Below are 13,645 nucleotides of genomic sequence, written 5' to 3' on the forward strand. Positions count from 1 at the left end.
GATCCATTCTGGTAGCTTCTTGTGGATTTTTTTTTTTGGTTGCAAGAAAATAATCAAGAGCAAGAAACAAGCATAATGAACTACAATGTCAACTCCTGAAAATATCTTCCCCTGAGTAATTATTTGCAAAGACACAGACAGGCTATTATATCCTCTTCTTTTATGTGACTGTTAAGTCACTGCTGCCAAGATCTCAGTAAAAGACTGATAAAGGGAGCTGGAGCTTTTCCTGAGGGAGCTTTTCTATTTCTCTCAGCAGGCAGCCTCTTTTTCTAAGGGAATTTATTTTTGCTGAACTACCACGTACGAAAACTGGAACTTTGGATAACAGAGTTCTGGAGCTGGTTGTTCTTGAGGGCACTGAAGTGGTCTTAGAAACCTAGTTTGGGGAGTCTAAAACACACAAACCAAAACCTGGATGAAAAAAAAAAGAACTTAAAAAAAGCTTTTTCTTTGTAAACACAGCATATGCACATTGTATCTTCTTTGGAGTTGGGTCTGCCCCAAACAAAATTATCTTAGATGCCTATCTCTCATAGGATAAATATGTGAATATGTGAATGAGTAGTCACTAACAGCTAGAAAGTCCCTGTAACTCTGAAGAAAATTTCCATTAAAACAAATTTGAGTCTTGACCAAAACAATCCTCATATGTGGAATTAATCCTGTATGTAACCAAAATCAAGACAATCCTAAAAGTATGTCACAAACAAACACAACCTGCTACAGTCAGTTGAAGCATTAAAAACTGATAGCCACAGGCAGTAACAAAAAAACCTATGCAACCTGTAACTCCTTTGCTTTTTCCTTACCCCACAGAGGCTCGGAAAATTTTCAAGCCTCCTGTATACTCCCAACAGACATCTTTCCAAAAAGCATCTGGGATCGAGGGAGCACACTGAGTGTATGTGAACCAAGAAACAGCATAGTCACCAGGGAGAAAAAAACTTGAAGGACTTATCTCTGTATAACACCTGGAATCAATGGTTGGTATCTGGCAATGGAACTAAAGAAGTACTGGGATACTATTAAACCACTTGAACGAGGAGCCAGCAGAACTTTGAAAGGCTGTGGAAAGTGGATGTGGGTATTTTTTTGCATCTCTTTCCATCAGTACGGTACTTCTTATACAACTCTATCTCACCAACAAACCATTACAGAAGTTACTACAAAGATAATGGTAGGAGTACTCAGCCTTCTCTTAGACATCCCCTTCCCATAATACTCAAGCTCTCACAGACCTGCTTCACCTGCAGACAAGGTGAAACACTTGCTTTTCAGTTCACTTTCATTCACAAACAGATGGGAGAGGTTGGGCAGGTAACACTGCCCCCAGATTTCAGGAGTTGAGAGAGAGACCACTACTGACCTCAACACAGAGCAGAGACATCTATAACAGTGATATGAAAGAGCAACAGTTTTTCAACAGTCCTGTTATGCAGGGTACCAAACAGTCATTCAGTAAGCCAATTGTTCTATCATTCAATAGCACATAAATTTAGAATTGTGATGTCATGTTCATATTTTCTGTCCTGACAAAATCATAATAATGATGATGGCTCACAATGATTAACCATTTTAGGACAACTAAGAAACAAAAGACAGAATAATAACTTTTCTCTCAAGAGTTAATTAGCAGCTGTAACTATGTTCTAATAGAATACAACAAGTACTGCTGACCTGCTCACACCCAGTTTCCCTCTTCCCTGTTCAGCACTTCTAAGTACTATAGGTCCCTTTGGCTGTCCCGTTTCCCGTACAGAACCACTTTCCTCCACAGTAATTATGCTCTGGCACTCCACTCAAAGTCTGGGAGGAATAAAGCCTGAAAATCTCAGTCTTATAAACAGCAAAAGGTAAGTCTTCGAAATGTATGAGGGGAAAAAAAAAAAGTGAACCCCTGTAGTTACTGACACAACTGTGCAACTCAAAATTAATATCTGTGTATATATACATATATATGTATACACTTGTACACACAGTAAATATATGTGTGTGTGTGTGTATTTATGTATACATGTGCATGAAAAAAAGGCTCAGAACTTCCTGTGCTTTTGCATCATGGGCTCTAGGGAGTGAAAAGGAAAGGTGTGGTAGACTGGTAACTGGAACTTCCTGAAACATTGACTGAACTTCCATATATAATTTTCTGGCTTCCTTGAGGAAAAGTGACAAGACAGGCTTTACAGACGGTCACTTTTAAGTGCATCCATGCACTGCAATTATGTTCAATTTAATTAACATCTTCAGCATGATACTTAGCAGAACTATGTAAAGACACAGAAAACATTTTCTTTAAAAAAATCTGAGGCCACTCTTACCTTCATTCCTATTGCAGTATATAATATGACTTATTACTGTGTAATGGTTACATTACTATGAGAAGAGCATGAAAAAATCCCCACTCTGAAATAGCTATGAAAGGACAAATCACTGTACAGTCATCAAAATAAGAGGAGAAGCAATGATACACCACTTTTCCTCATCGGAGATCATGAAACACTGCCTTTTAAACTCAAAAATTATGTTATTTGTATTTTCAAAATGAATAATTTCTAACATTTGCATTACATATGGGATCTTTCGAAACTGAAAGACCTATCATCCTTCTTCATCTTCATCCCAACACAGCAAATAGCCTAGTAGTCAACCCACTTAGCTCACAAAGGGAAAAGCCAGTTTTAAATCTGTCTCCTGAATTAGGACAAACTGTGATGAGACCCTGGGTCTCCCACATTCAAGCTAAGTGTCCTAATCACTCAAGAGTAGCTCTCCCTAGACCCATAGTTCTTCGTTAAGGCCAATTTGGTTTTGGAAAATGTTCAACAAATTAAAATTGTCCTATGCATGAAAATGCCTTACTTGCAAAGTCATCTCCCGACTATCCAGCAATACCCGAAACGTTCAATAAAACCTATTTTTATACCTCTGCCCGTTGTTTCCATTCCTAGTGAAATTTTAGATGACATGTGGGCCTCCTGTTTCTCTCATCTCAAAATGATTAGCATTTCCACATTCAAGAGAAAAGCTACAAACTAAAGTGGGGAAAAAAAATCAGGGATGCTAGGGGAAAAGAACAAAATATAATATTACCTACACCTAAGTTCTTTGCCTTAATTCTATCTCAACCCAACACTGATCCTACACTGCACAAAAACAGTTCACACATGCATCAGTATCTTCAATGGAAAAATTAAAGGCAGGTCCAGAAGGTAATATTTACTTACTCATCTATTTGACAGACACATGTTTCCATCTCTTTCAGTGCAGCTTGTAATTTGAACAGTAATTTTTGATAGACATCTTGTGTTTCTAAATCTTCTTCTTTTAAGAGGTACCTCAGACCATGGCCCTCTTGCTGGCCAAGAGACTGCCCTGAAGGAGCAGCCATAGTAGTAATGGTATGTTGGACATAGATCATGGGATTCAGTTTACCTGGGAATAATCCAAATACATCACATCATTATCTTTTTTTCAACATACATTTCGAAGTTCATAAAATACCCAACAGACAGTGAACTCTTCTCCTGCTTAAAGCTTCATGTAATGATTTAATTTTGTATTTTATTTTGCATATCAAAGTCAAGCTATTTAAGGAAAATACTACTGTGAAATTACGACTAGTATTTATTATGCTTTAAAATAAACCTAAGTATTGAAAACAGAGGGATTTCATAAAGCCTTGTCCTTAATTTTAATATTTGGGACATAAACCTAAACCAGTTACCTTTTACAACTCTGTATCAGAAGCACTGGAAGTAGTTCTTTCAAGTGCAATGGACTTACCTTGATCAGCGTTCTTATTTTCCTTTTCATGTGACGAATGTTTTCTGCTGTCTAACTGTACACCAAAGGCACTACCGAGGGAAGTTGAGGTTTTAGGGTAAGACACTTCCATCACATTGATATGGCAATTGGTTGGACAGAAATCACTGCTGTGAAGTGGTGAAATCTTTGACTTAGCTTGTTTGAAGGTAGGCCAAGCTCTGTTTTTCAATACTCTTGAAAACTAGAAGGGGGAAAGAAAACAACATTTTTATTAACAGCTTTTGATGCGTCAGCACTTGGCTGACAAAACTTGTGTACCTGACTAGAAAACAAAAGTATATAATATTTCAGGCAACCTTGACTTCAGACATCTTGACTTCATACTTCCATCTTCCTCTATAAGGGAAAGAAAAAGTATTTTTCATTTTATATTTCTGAGAGGTTGGGTTTTGAAGTAAGTGATATTTATAATTGTAATTAGCCTTGTACCAAGGAAATATAATTTATTTTCATCGCACCATAGTAAAATATGAAGTGTTTTCCTGGGGAGAAAGTCTGGAAATGCTCTATGATCCAGTGCTGTACTACACAACATTTATAAACATCTGCTGACATAGATGTTTTCAAGTCAATGTCTTGCAAAAAAATCTTAAATTTTTACCTGAGGCTATAATAAAAACAGGATTGGAAGCTATGAACTATGAATTTCATATTCAGGAAGGATTAAGTCCTTCCTAATGGTTTCCTGGGCTGCATTAGCAGAGCTGTTGTCAGCACGTGGAAGGAGGTGACCCTGCCCCTCTACTCAGCACTGATGAGGCCACACCTGGCGTGCTGGGTCCAGTTCTGGGCTCCCCAGAAATAGAGACACACGGGCATACTGGAGAGTCCAGCTAAGCGCCACCAAGATGGTTAAGAGACCGGATGATCTCTCCTGTGAGGAAAGGCTGATAGAGCTGGGACTGCTCAGCCTGGAAAAGGCTCAGGGGGATTTCATCAATGTATTCAAACACCTGAAGGGAGGGTGCAGAGAGGATGGAGCTGGGTTCTTCTCAGTGGCGCCCAGTGCCAGAGCCAGAAGCAATGGGCACAAACAAACACAGGAGGTTCCCCCTGAACATCAGGAAACACTTTTTCATTGTGAGGGTGACCAAGCACTGGCACAGGTTGCCCAGAAAGGTTGTTGGATTTCCCTCTAAGAGATACTTTAAGTGCCATCTGACACAGTTCTGGGGCAACCATCTCTAGGTGGCTCTGCTTGAGCAGGGCTTTTGGACAAGACCTTTGGAAGTCTCTCTCAACCTCAACCATTCTGTGATTTTGAGTGATTCTGTGAAGCTAATAAACGTTAGAGCATAAAAACTGCAAATACCATAGTTTACAGACTTTGCTACTCCACTACCTCTTTTCTCCCCCATTGTATCAGCTCAGCAATGATGAAAATGTTTATGGTATAATTCTAATACAGTGCTTAGTCACATCTCCTTCACTATAACATCAGAAATTTTGTGCACATTCTTGAACAGCCTTACATATATTTGTTTTTTTAAGGTGGGCTGACTGACTGAACTGTACCAAATTTGGACACTTAGAAAATACACCTATTTTAGAATCACAAAAGTCATGAGATAAAGCTCTCCCACTGGAGAAGAGACTTGTCAGTCACAAGTAGGATTTTTGTCAAAATACGTCCTTTCTGCTGCATTTTGGTTTTAGGGGAATTTTTTTTTCTGGAAAAGACACAATCAGTTCCAAGTCTCTGGTATTTTAATCACAGTATCTGTCCAGTCGAAATGTTGCACAGACCTACCGCAGATACGCAGCATAGCTCATGCGTAAGATTATTTTCAAAGTTAATTTGCAAAGTTCCCTCTCCGATAAATATCAGTACAAATTCAATCAGTCAAGTTTTGACTAACACTTGAGTTGAACAAAGGTATATCCCTTCTGAGTAACAACAGGTTTCTGTGCTAGGATTTACATTGCTGCTTATTTTGGTGTCATATTACTTCAGCCTGATGAACATTTGACTGATTAGTAACATTTAAATATTTATATCAGAATAAGATCTGGAAGGTTACAAGAAATCCAATTATGGAATTGTTTGAAGGCTGAAGAATGTACAAATAGTTAAGAAGGGCACTAAGGACATTCAGTGATGAAAATGTTCTTGCAAGCAGTACATATTTCACATCTCAATCTCCCACACATCCTGCTCCAGAGAGACCAAATGCCTGGCTACAATTTAATCAGGTCATAAGTCAGGCCTAAAATTCTTCTCATATATGTGTTCAGAAACATCTGGGACTCATGGCACTGCACTCGAGGTCTATTATGAGCAAAATGTTCTGATAATAATAATAGTAGGAACTGCAGAAATCTACAGGGTTTCTATTTATAGAACTCAAACTTTCACAGTGAAACCAGGAACCAAGCCGGGCTCAGGCGCTCTAAAAGTCTCCTGTAACTATGGTTACCCTTACCTTGCCAAGAAAACGACATATCTATTCCTGAAATTCACTGCATTACTAATTGTCATTAAAAGCTGTAACTGTGAAACTACTGATTTTTGAGCAGATGAGCTTGGAAGTGCAGTTTGTATCAGCAAGATCTGCTTCTAGACAGTATAAGCACTATGAAAACTTCCCCGAGGCTGTTTGTTTCACACCCAGTATAATATAATAAAATTTCATATATCATTTTGGCCTCCTGTAAAGAGACTGTACATCATGCTCAGATTTTTGGCTATGGGAAAGGTAAACCACCTACACATTACTTGAACTCCAAATACACTATTATTAATGTTAAAACTAATAATTTTTTTTAAAATATATTTTGAATTTTAATTAAATAGAAAACACAAAGGAATATAATTCAGGCAAACAACTGACACATCAGATGTTTGGTACTGCAGCATCAGAAACCTTTTGATGTCTCCTTCTGTTACTCAGCTCCTCAGTTTATTCAATTTCTTGTCAGACAGCACCCTAGAAAGTCTTTGGAAAACCACTTTTTGGCCTTCATCCTACTGAAGCTACAGATTTTCCTTACAGTTTTCCCTCCTTTTCTTCGAAAAACAAGCAACTTTTCCATGCAACTTTTAGAACTGGGTGAAGCTTCTACATTGAACCTCTTTTTCCTTTTTGTTTCCTTTCAAGTTTTTGCATATTAACTCTCAGAACAGAGCAGTTTGTAAATGTCTCAACTCAGACCCCAACTGAGATAAGACAGGGCAGAGTCAGTTCTTTGTTACCATTTCGGGCTTACTTCAAACTAGTTTCAATCCCCAAGAACTAGTTTGTATGGGAGAGGAACCAGAAGCCAAGATGAGAACGTAAGTTTGCATTAACAAACTGGCAAATGGTTGATTCATTTATGTCCTGCTTAGCAAAACAACTACAGAGAAATACACTGACTGCAACTAGAGGTCATACTTTATTCATTCACATCTCATTAATTTAGATGTCAACTGTATGAAAATCAGCACTTTCGCCCTTCTTCTGTGCTGCATGTTTTATTAACCCAAGTTAATCTAACAATTTACAGAGTTATTACTATTAAGAGTCTTGCTAGAATTTGAAGGACATAAAGGATGAATAAAAGGGTAACAATTTGGTATTTAAAATTAAGATGGAAGATTAGAAGGAAAAAAAATTCAGCTGTTATTGCCTCATTTTGGTTAACATCTGCAAATTCACTAGAGTATTGGTTTAAGGCATTTATGAGAATGCTGGGCCTTCTGTGGGAAATATGCAGTTGATTGTATCTGCAACTGAAGACAGCAAACAACTAAGGATACAATCTACACAGTGTCTAAATAAGGGATAATAAAGAGCACAGTTTGAAAAGAATTTATGCAGTTACTCAGTTCAGGCATTCACACCTCAAAATAGCTAAACTTTCATCCATATTTTTGTCATTGCAATAGACATTTTGAAGAGTTATTCAAACTGTACCACATTCCCTTGTTTCTCCCTTAAAAGAGAAATATCACCAAGCTCAGGACATGCAGGTTGTACCTTTTTATAGCTAGAGATTCTTCGGTAGATATGCTCAATTTTCTCACTGCAGATGACACTGAATTTACTTTGAAGCTCGGTGGGGATCACTTCATTTAAGGAATTGAGGCTGTTGCAATTCTGCACAAAATGTTCATCGCTTTTTGCCAGTGCTTCAAGAATCTAAGATAATAAAAACAAAAGCAGTGTGTTATGAAATAAGATGACTAAGAAATCCCCTTACTTAATATCCCTTAGAATTAAAGCTGAAAAGCCTGATAATCAGTTGCCTTTTAACAATACAGGTAATGCTGCATAACAACCATTAATGAAACTGGGGAAGCAAAGAGGTTTCTTTAAATCTATCTCCTGCATAAATTATACCTATAATAAGCACTTTTATTTAACTTCTCATGACACTGTCTGATAATGGATTTACTACTAATTTCCTACTAATGTAACCACTACGGCTCCTCTAAAATACATTATCTGCTGTATTTACTTGAACAGCACATATTATGCAAAGCTGATGAATGAATTCATTACTTGTAGCAAAACTTTGGTTTTGCAGTAAAATTGATACTAACACATCGAAAAAGCATAGAAGAAAACTGAGTGCGATCCGCTTATATATTCTGCATATATAAATGGGAGATGGAGAACTAAAGAAGCTATATTGCCCAGCAAAGACTCAAGTTTTCCTAGGACAGAAATACCACCAGCAAATGATGGTGATAGAGAACTGAAAGAAAAGGCATGTTGAAGAGGTGAGGGTAGGATGCAGCCCTGGTGTTGGAGTCAGAGTTACATTTCAGGCATTGAAATTCTCTGTGTTAGGAAACTTGGAAGATGCCTCCTGCTAGTTGGGTCCGACTCTGAAGACGTGTTTGAAAAACAAAATACACCCAAAATAACTTTCTAAGACAGGCACCCAAAATCCAGATTAAGGCCTCTAAAGAACTAAAGAGCTACTCAAAGCAGTCTGGACAAACAACACATACAGTATGACTCCATCATGGGACTTAGGTCTGTAATTCACTTCTGCTACAATTTATTATTATACTATCCACCATCACAGACTTAATATACGATTTATAAACTCCACCAAGGAGTTTAGAAAAACATGATAACATAGAGAAATTTTGAAGTGCAAAATCTGAAGTTTTTAAGAAGTCACAGATTAAAAAGTAGTAGATCCTGAGAGAATTTTTTTCTCAGGTCCCCAGCAGTATGAGTTAAGGTAAGTCTTTAACTCTTCTGCTACAGTGTTTAATTACTGTATTAAACATCTCAGTCCCTTTGGTCATACTTCTAAGCCTCCTTTATGTCGGATTTAATTAATAATAGAAATGAAAATAATTCAGGTGAGGTTTTTTGCAGCTGTATATTAAAATAAGTGCATTCAAAACCAGTAACTTCTGCAGCACAGCTTTGTGCTAGTAGTTATGATGAGAAAGCGTTCGAAGATCTGCACAATACAGGAAAGCAGCCTGGGATTACTTCACTCCCCTACTACATATGATGCAAACTAGAGATGTTTAAAAACGCAAAGTAACAATAAATACACAACAAAGAAAGAAGCATATGGAGAGAAGGATAAGACCCCACTGAATGCACAGAGTTTATGTTTAGAGTATTTAAAACCATTTGTAGACAGTTATATTTGATGAAACGCCACTGCAATTTGTACTATCACCTTTGAGCTAAGGGACCTTCTTTTTCTACCAGTGGACCTTTTGTAGCCATTTAGACCACTATCACTTGATATAAACTTTATATTATTCTAACATAGTCACATTACATTCCCTTCTTGTTTTTTAATAATTTCTAAGTATTTATTGAGCCAGCCTAAACACTAAGAGTGATGACACTGCACTATTTAAGGCCAGAATCAGTGTGCTGAAAGTACTTCTTTACTTAACTACTCCATACAGAGCAATGGAAAAATATTTCATAAGCCATTAGAAAACAATACACTAAACATTTTACATGAAATTGTGATTACAACAAGAATTAACATCTTTCAGGCCAACGACCTGAAGCACTGACTAGACCAGATCTAGCAAATCTCATTGTGCTGGTGCATGAAGTTACTCCCCTGTCTGTCTACCTGACCTGCTCCAAAGTGAAATCAGGGAAAAGAAACAGGTGCCCATGCCTCATTCATTTCAATAAGTGATCAGTACTTTAGTTTATACTTCTGATGGAAGATCAGCAGAAAAAGAAATGTGCAGATATCAACGCACTCCCCAAAATGTAGGCTTTCATACTTTTTATTAAGTGTACTTTGTTAGCATGCATGTCTGTGTGAAAAGATAAAAACAAACTTAGTAAAAGCTATATGACTACATTATCTGTCAGTTTGGCTCAGACAATGACCAGATATATATATATATATATATATATATATATATAAAAAATCACATCCCCTTTAGAGCAATCACAGATTTTGCCATTTAGAAATATTCACAAAATAAAAACTCCGAAGTAAACTCTGAAGTTGCACTTGTATTTTTCTTCCTCTGTGATATAACCAATATATGCACAGGTTTATTTAACTTTCAGACATAAAGAAGACCAATGTTGCACTACTCCTTTTACTGAAATAAATTTTGAAAGTTGCACATGCAGTGCTACTGAAATTAAATAACTTTTGGAAACTACAGCCTACCTTCACCAAGTTACGACACTTCAGTGAGTCTCTGACTTTCTTTCAAGTTTTATTCGATAATTAAGAAAAAGCAGAGAGGGGCAGGAGGAACGGAAGACTTTCATTTTCTTTAACATCTTTTCAGTTCAGAGGCTCAATTTATAACCTCGCCATGACTTTGTTTGCCTCCTCAGTACTCAATCATCCTTCAAAATGTCAGAGGGATAGAGGTGACCAAATATAAGGTATTAAATACATATAATTCTAAGAATAAGCAAAAGACAGAAGTTGGCCCACAGGTATTAAGCATAATAAGAATTAGTACATACAAAAATTGCTTCATACCTTTGCAGTCAAGCTGAAAAATCCCTTCGGTTCAATCATCTTTTCTAACACGTGGCACTTTATTCCAGCTGTGCTGTCATACTCATAAACTACTCCATACTCCAGATGAACATTGTCAACAGTCAAACTCACATGATCTTTCTTCCCATCAATTATTGCCATAGTGTTAAATTTGTCGATTACCTCTAGAATAAAGAAAAGAACACGAATCAGCTGAGGAGGGTTGGCCATTGAACTGAAAAGGACATTGGCATATGTTCTAGAAACAGGTATTTCAAATCATTCTATTTAAAAAACACTCATCAAATACCCCAGCTACCAGCGGAATGACTTAATAATCAGAACACCAGTAGGTTTATGGATGCTAAAATACTAGATTGCTGAAGAGGCATGGACAAGTCACTGTAGTCTCTCTTTACAAACAGTTATTGAAGGGGACAAATTCAATTTTGTTTATAATCCAGAGAAATAAAAATCAACAAAAAAAAAAAAGGAAAACTGAGAACTTCTAAATAAACTAGAAGAAAATGACCATGCAAAGTGTCAACATTCAGAAATGAAAGCACAATATCAGCATTTACCCAGAGAACATAAATACGTTAAGTCTCTCTTTAATCACCATGATGCATATGAATGCAGTTTTATCTAAATGTTAATTGTCTGAAAATAATCTGAAGGATAGCTAATTTCTCACGCAGTAGTGACTAACACATCTAATTTAGCCTTAAATTATTACTAGTGGTGAAAATAAATCAGGTAATTCCTGGTATTATCTATTCTATGAATGAAAATTGAACAGATTTTCCCTTAAGTGTACACAGCAGCTTTTTCTGAAAATGGGAAGTAAAATAATTTTCAGAGAACAGCATGTTAAATTTACATCTTCAGAATACATAAAAAAGCAAGTCCTTATGTAAATCACATCTTACAGTCTGCTTGCAATTTCCTTTCTGAAAACAAAACCACTGCCTATATTTTCCTAGCTGCTACACCAACATCCTGAGCAACAACAGAATCAAAACAAGCATCATATACCTTCCACTTTGCAGTCAAAGGCATCTCCTCCATCATCTCCAGAGGGCTTTGTGGTTGTTTTCTGAAGATCTTCCTGTGCACTTTCAATGCTGTTGTAAACCCACTGTATAGAATCTTGCTAAAAAACAACAGAAAAAAGGCAGCTAGGAAAAGCTTTGTAATTGCAATAGATAGCAATTTATTTCACTGCTATGAAACATGAAACAGATGTTTGAATTCCCTGATTATTATCAGCATTATTGCCTTCTGAACTCCAAGTTGAAAATAATATTTTGAAAACTGTAGAGAATTTTGGCTTTGTCTAAAACCATCTGAAGTATTTTGTTAACTAATTTTTTTTATTTCAGAGTATACTGTCACAAGACAGTATGAAATCTGTGACAGCATGACATCTATCAGTTGCATGTCTCTGCCAAAAATAATTTAAGACATTTCAAATCAAACTGTAACTTGAAAAATATTTGGGAGAAGAAATAGTGAAAAAATAAAGACAACCAATTTTTGCATTGCTCCATCTGCTGTGCATCCACAAATTTACTGGCAAATATGGAATACCAACCAAAGACACAGTATCTCCAGTTAATCTGTCACCTACACATCACTGACAAGAAGAATATACACTGCAGCCTTCATTACCTATATTTGCCTTGACTATAGTTAGTTTACAAGAAGTTTTGCATCTATCAAACTGATCTGCAAAGCCCCCAAAAAAGACAGAATCGCGGGTCCCAAAAGTCCAGCATCTTATGTGACTGACATGTCACGACAGGAATCTTGGCTGTGTCATACAGCCTATGAAGAAGCCACACGTACACCTTACATCTTGTTCTCCCCCCCTCACTTACTCAGCCACATGCCCTTGTGGAAGGGCCTGTCAAGTACGGCATCTCCAGACTACTCTTCACCTTACACTTCAAAAGAAGCTTGACAGTCATTTAATCACTGCCTCTCTAACAGCTACAGTAGAATAAATGACACAATTATGACCAATCTGAATTCAGAGACTTTAAAAATAAGTTTGTGGAAGAATTCAAAGTTAAGGAAGGATACCAGCGTTTAAGCTAAATATTACAACTTTCACACAAAATGTCAAGTACCTCTGATTATGCTTTGTTAATATACAACATCCAGCTGCTATCTTCAACCCAATAATCATAGACGACTGAATGTTTGAAAGACTAAGCTACTCTTTCCCTCTAGTTTCCCTAGATTCATGTATGCCTCACTTTTCCCCAAAAGGCACTGAAATATTTTAATAAGGAAGCTTAACTTTCAGAGCTCTCTGTCGATTGTTGGAAGACACCTGTGCAAAAGCTGATAGACAGAAATGCTTCTGAAACCCATACCTCTTCACAGGTACACCTCAAATCCTGCTGCCTGTTTATGGAGTCCCACAGGTCTGACTGCCACTATTAAGATATACATGCCAATCTCTAATAGGAGATTACATTATGTCAAAGGGTTCCTTCATTATGTAAACATAACATGGCCTGATGGAAGGACTAACCACTTAAACTGGAAGCCCCTCTTTCAAAGTTAACACAAGACGTAACACAATATGATTCAGAGCGATGTTCTCCACAAGCACCACAGAGGCACAAACTAAGCATAAATCTGTCACATCATGGTTAGCATTACTGCAAAGAAACTGTAATTCCAAGAAGTAAAATCTGCTTTCAATTTTCTTTATCCAGACAGAAAGAATAGAAACATTGTCCAACAGAAGTTACACTGCTATTCACAGTGCAAGAATCTGAAATGAAACCTCACTCTCTAGACAAGCAGGGAGATTCCTCACCCTGAGAAGTGGAACATGCAGGAAATATAAAAAGACAATATAAAAAGACCC

General features: G+C 37.0%; 1 protein-coding gene across 3 annotated transcripts in view; it reads right to left on the bottom strand.

The window, feature by feature from the left end:
* The window catches only part of PREX2 (phosphatidylinositol-3,4,5-trisphosphate dependent Rac exchange factor 2), a 171,867-nt gene that overhangs the window by 69,333 nt on the left and 88,889 nt on the right, over positions 1-13,645 (bottom strand). For all 3 annotated transcript variants that reach the window (XM_065830622.2, XM_071804036.1, XM_065830621.2), the window contains 5 exons: positions 11,797-11,914; positions 10,762-10,946; positions 7,788-7,949; positions 3,787-4,009; positions 3,228-3,435 (listed from right to left, as the gene is read on the bottom strand). In XM_065830622.2, coding sequence (XP_065686694.1) covers positions 3,228-3,435; positions 3,787-4,009; positions 7,788-7,949; positions 10,762-10,946; positions 11,797-11,914 — 896 coding nt within the window. The remainder of the gene's footprint in view (positions 1-3,227; positions 3,436-3,786; positions 4,010-7,787; positions 7,950-10,761; positions 10,947-11,796; positions 11,915-13,645) is intronic.

This window comes from Patagioenas fasciata, chromosome 2 (genome assembly GCF_037038585.1).
Source record: "Patagioenas fasciata isolate bPatFas1 chromosome 2, bPatFas1.hap1, whole genome shotgun sequence".
Classification (NCBI taxonomy): Eukaryota; Metazoa; Chordata; class Aves; order Columbiformes; family Columbidae; genus Patagioenas; species Patagioenas fasciata.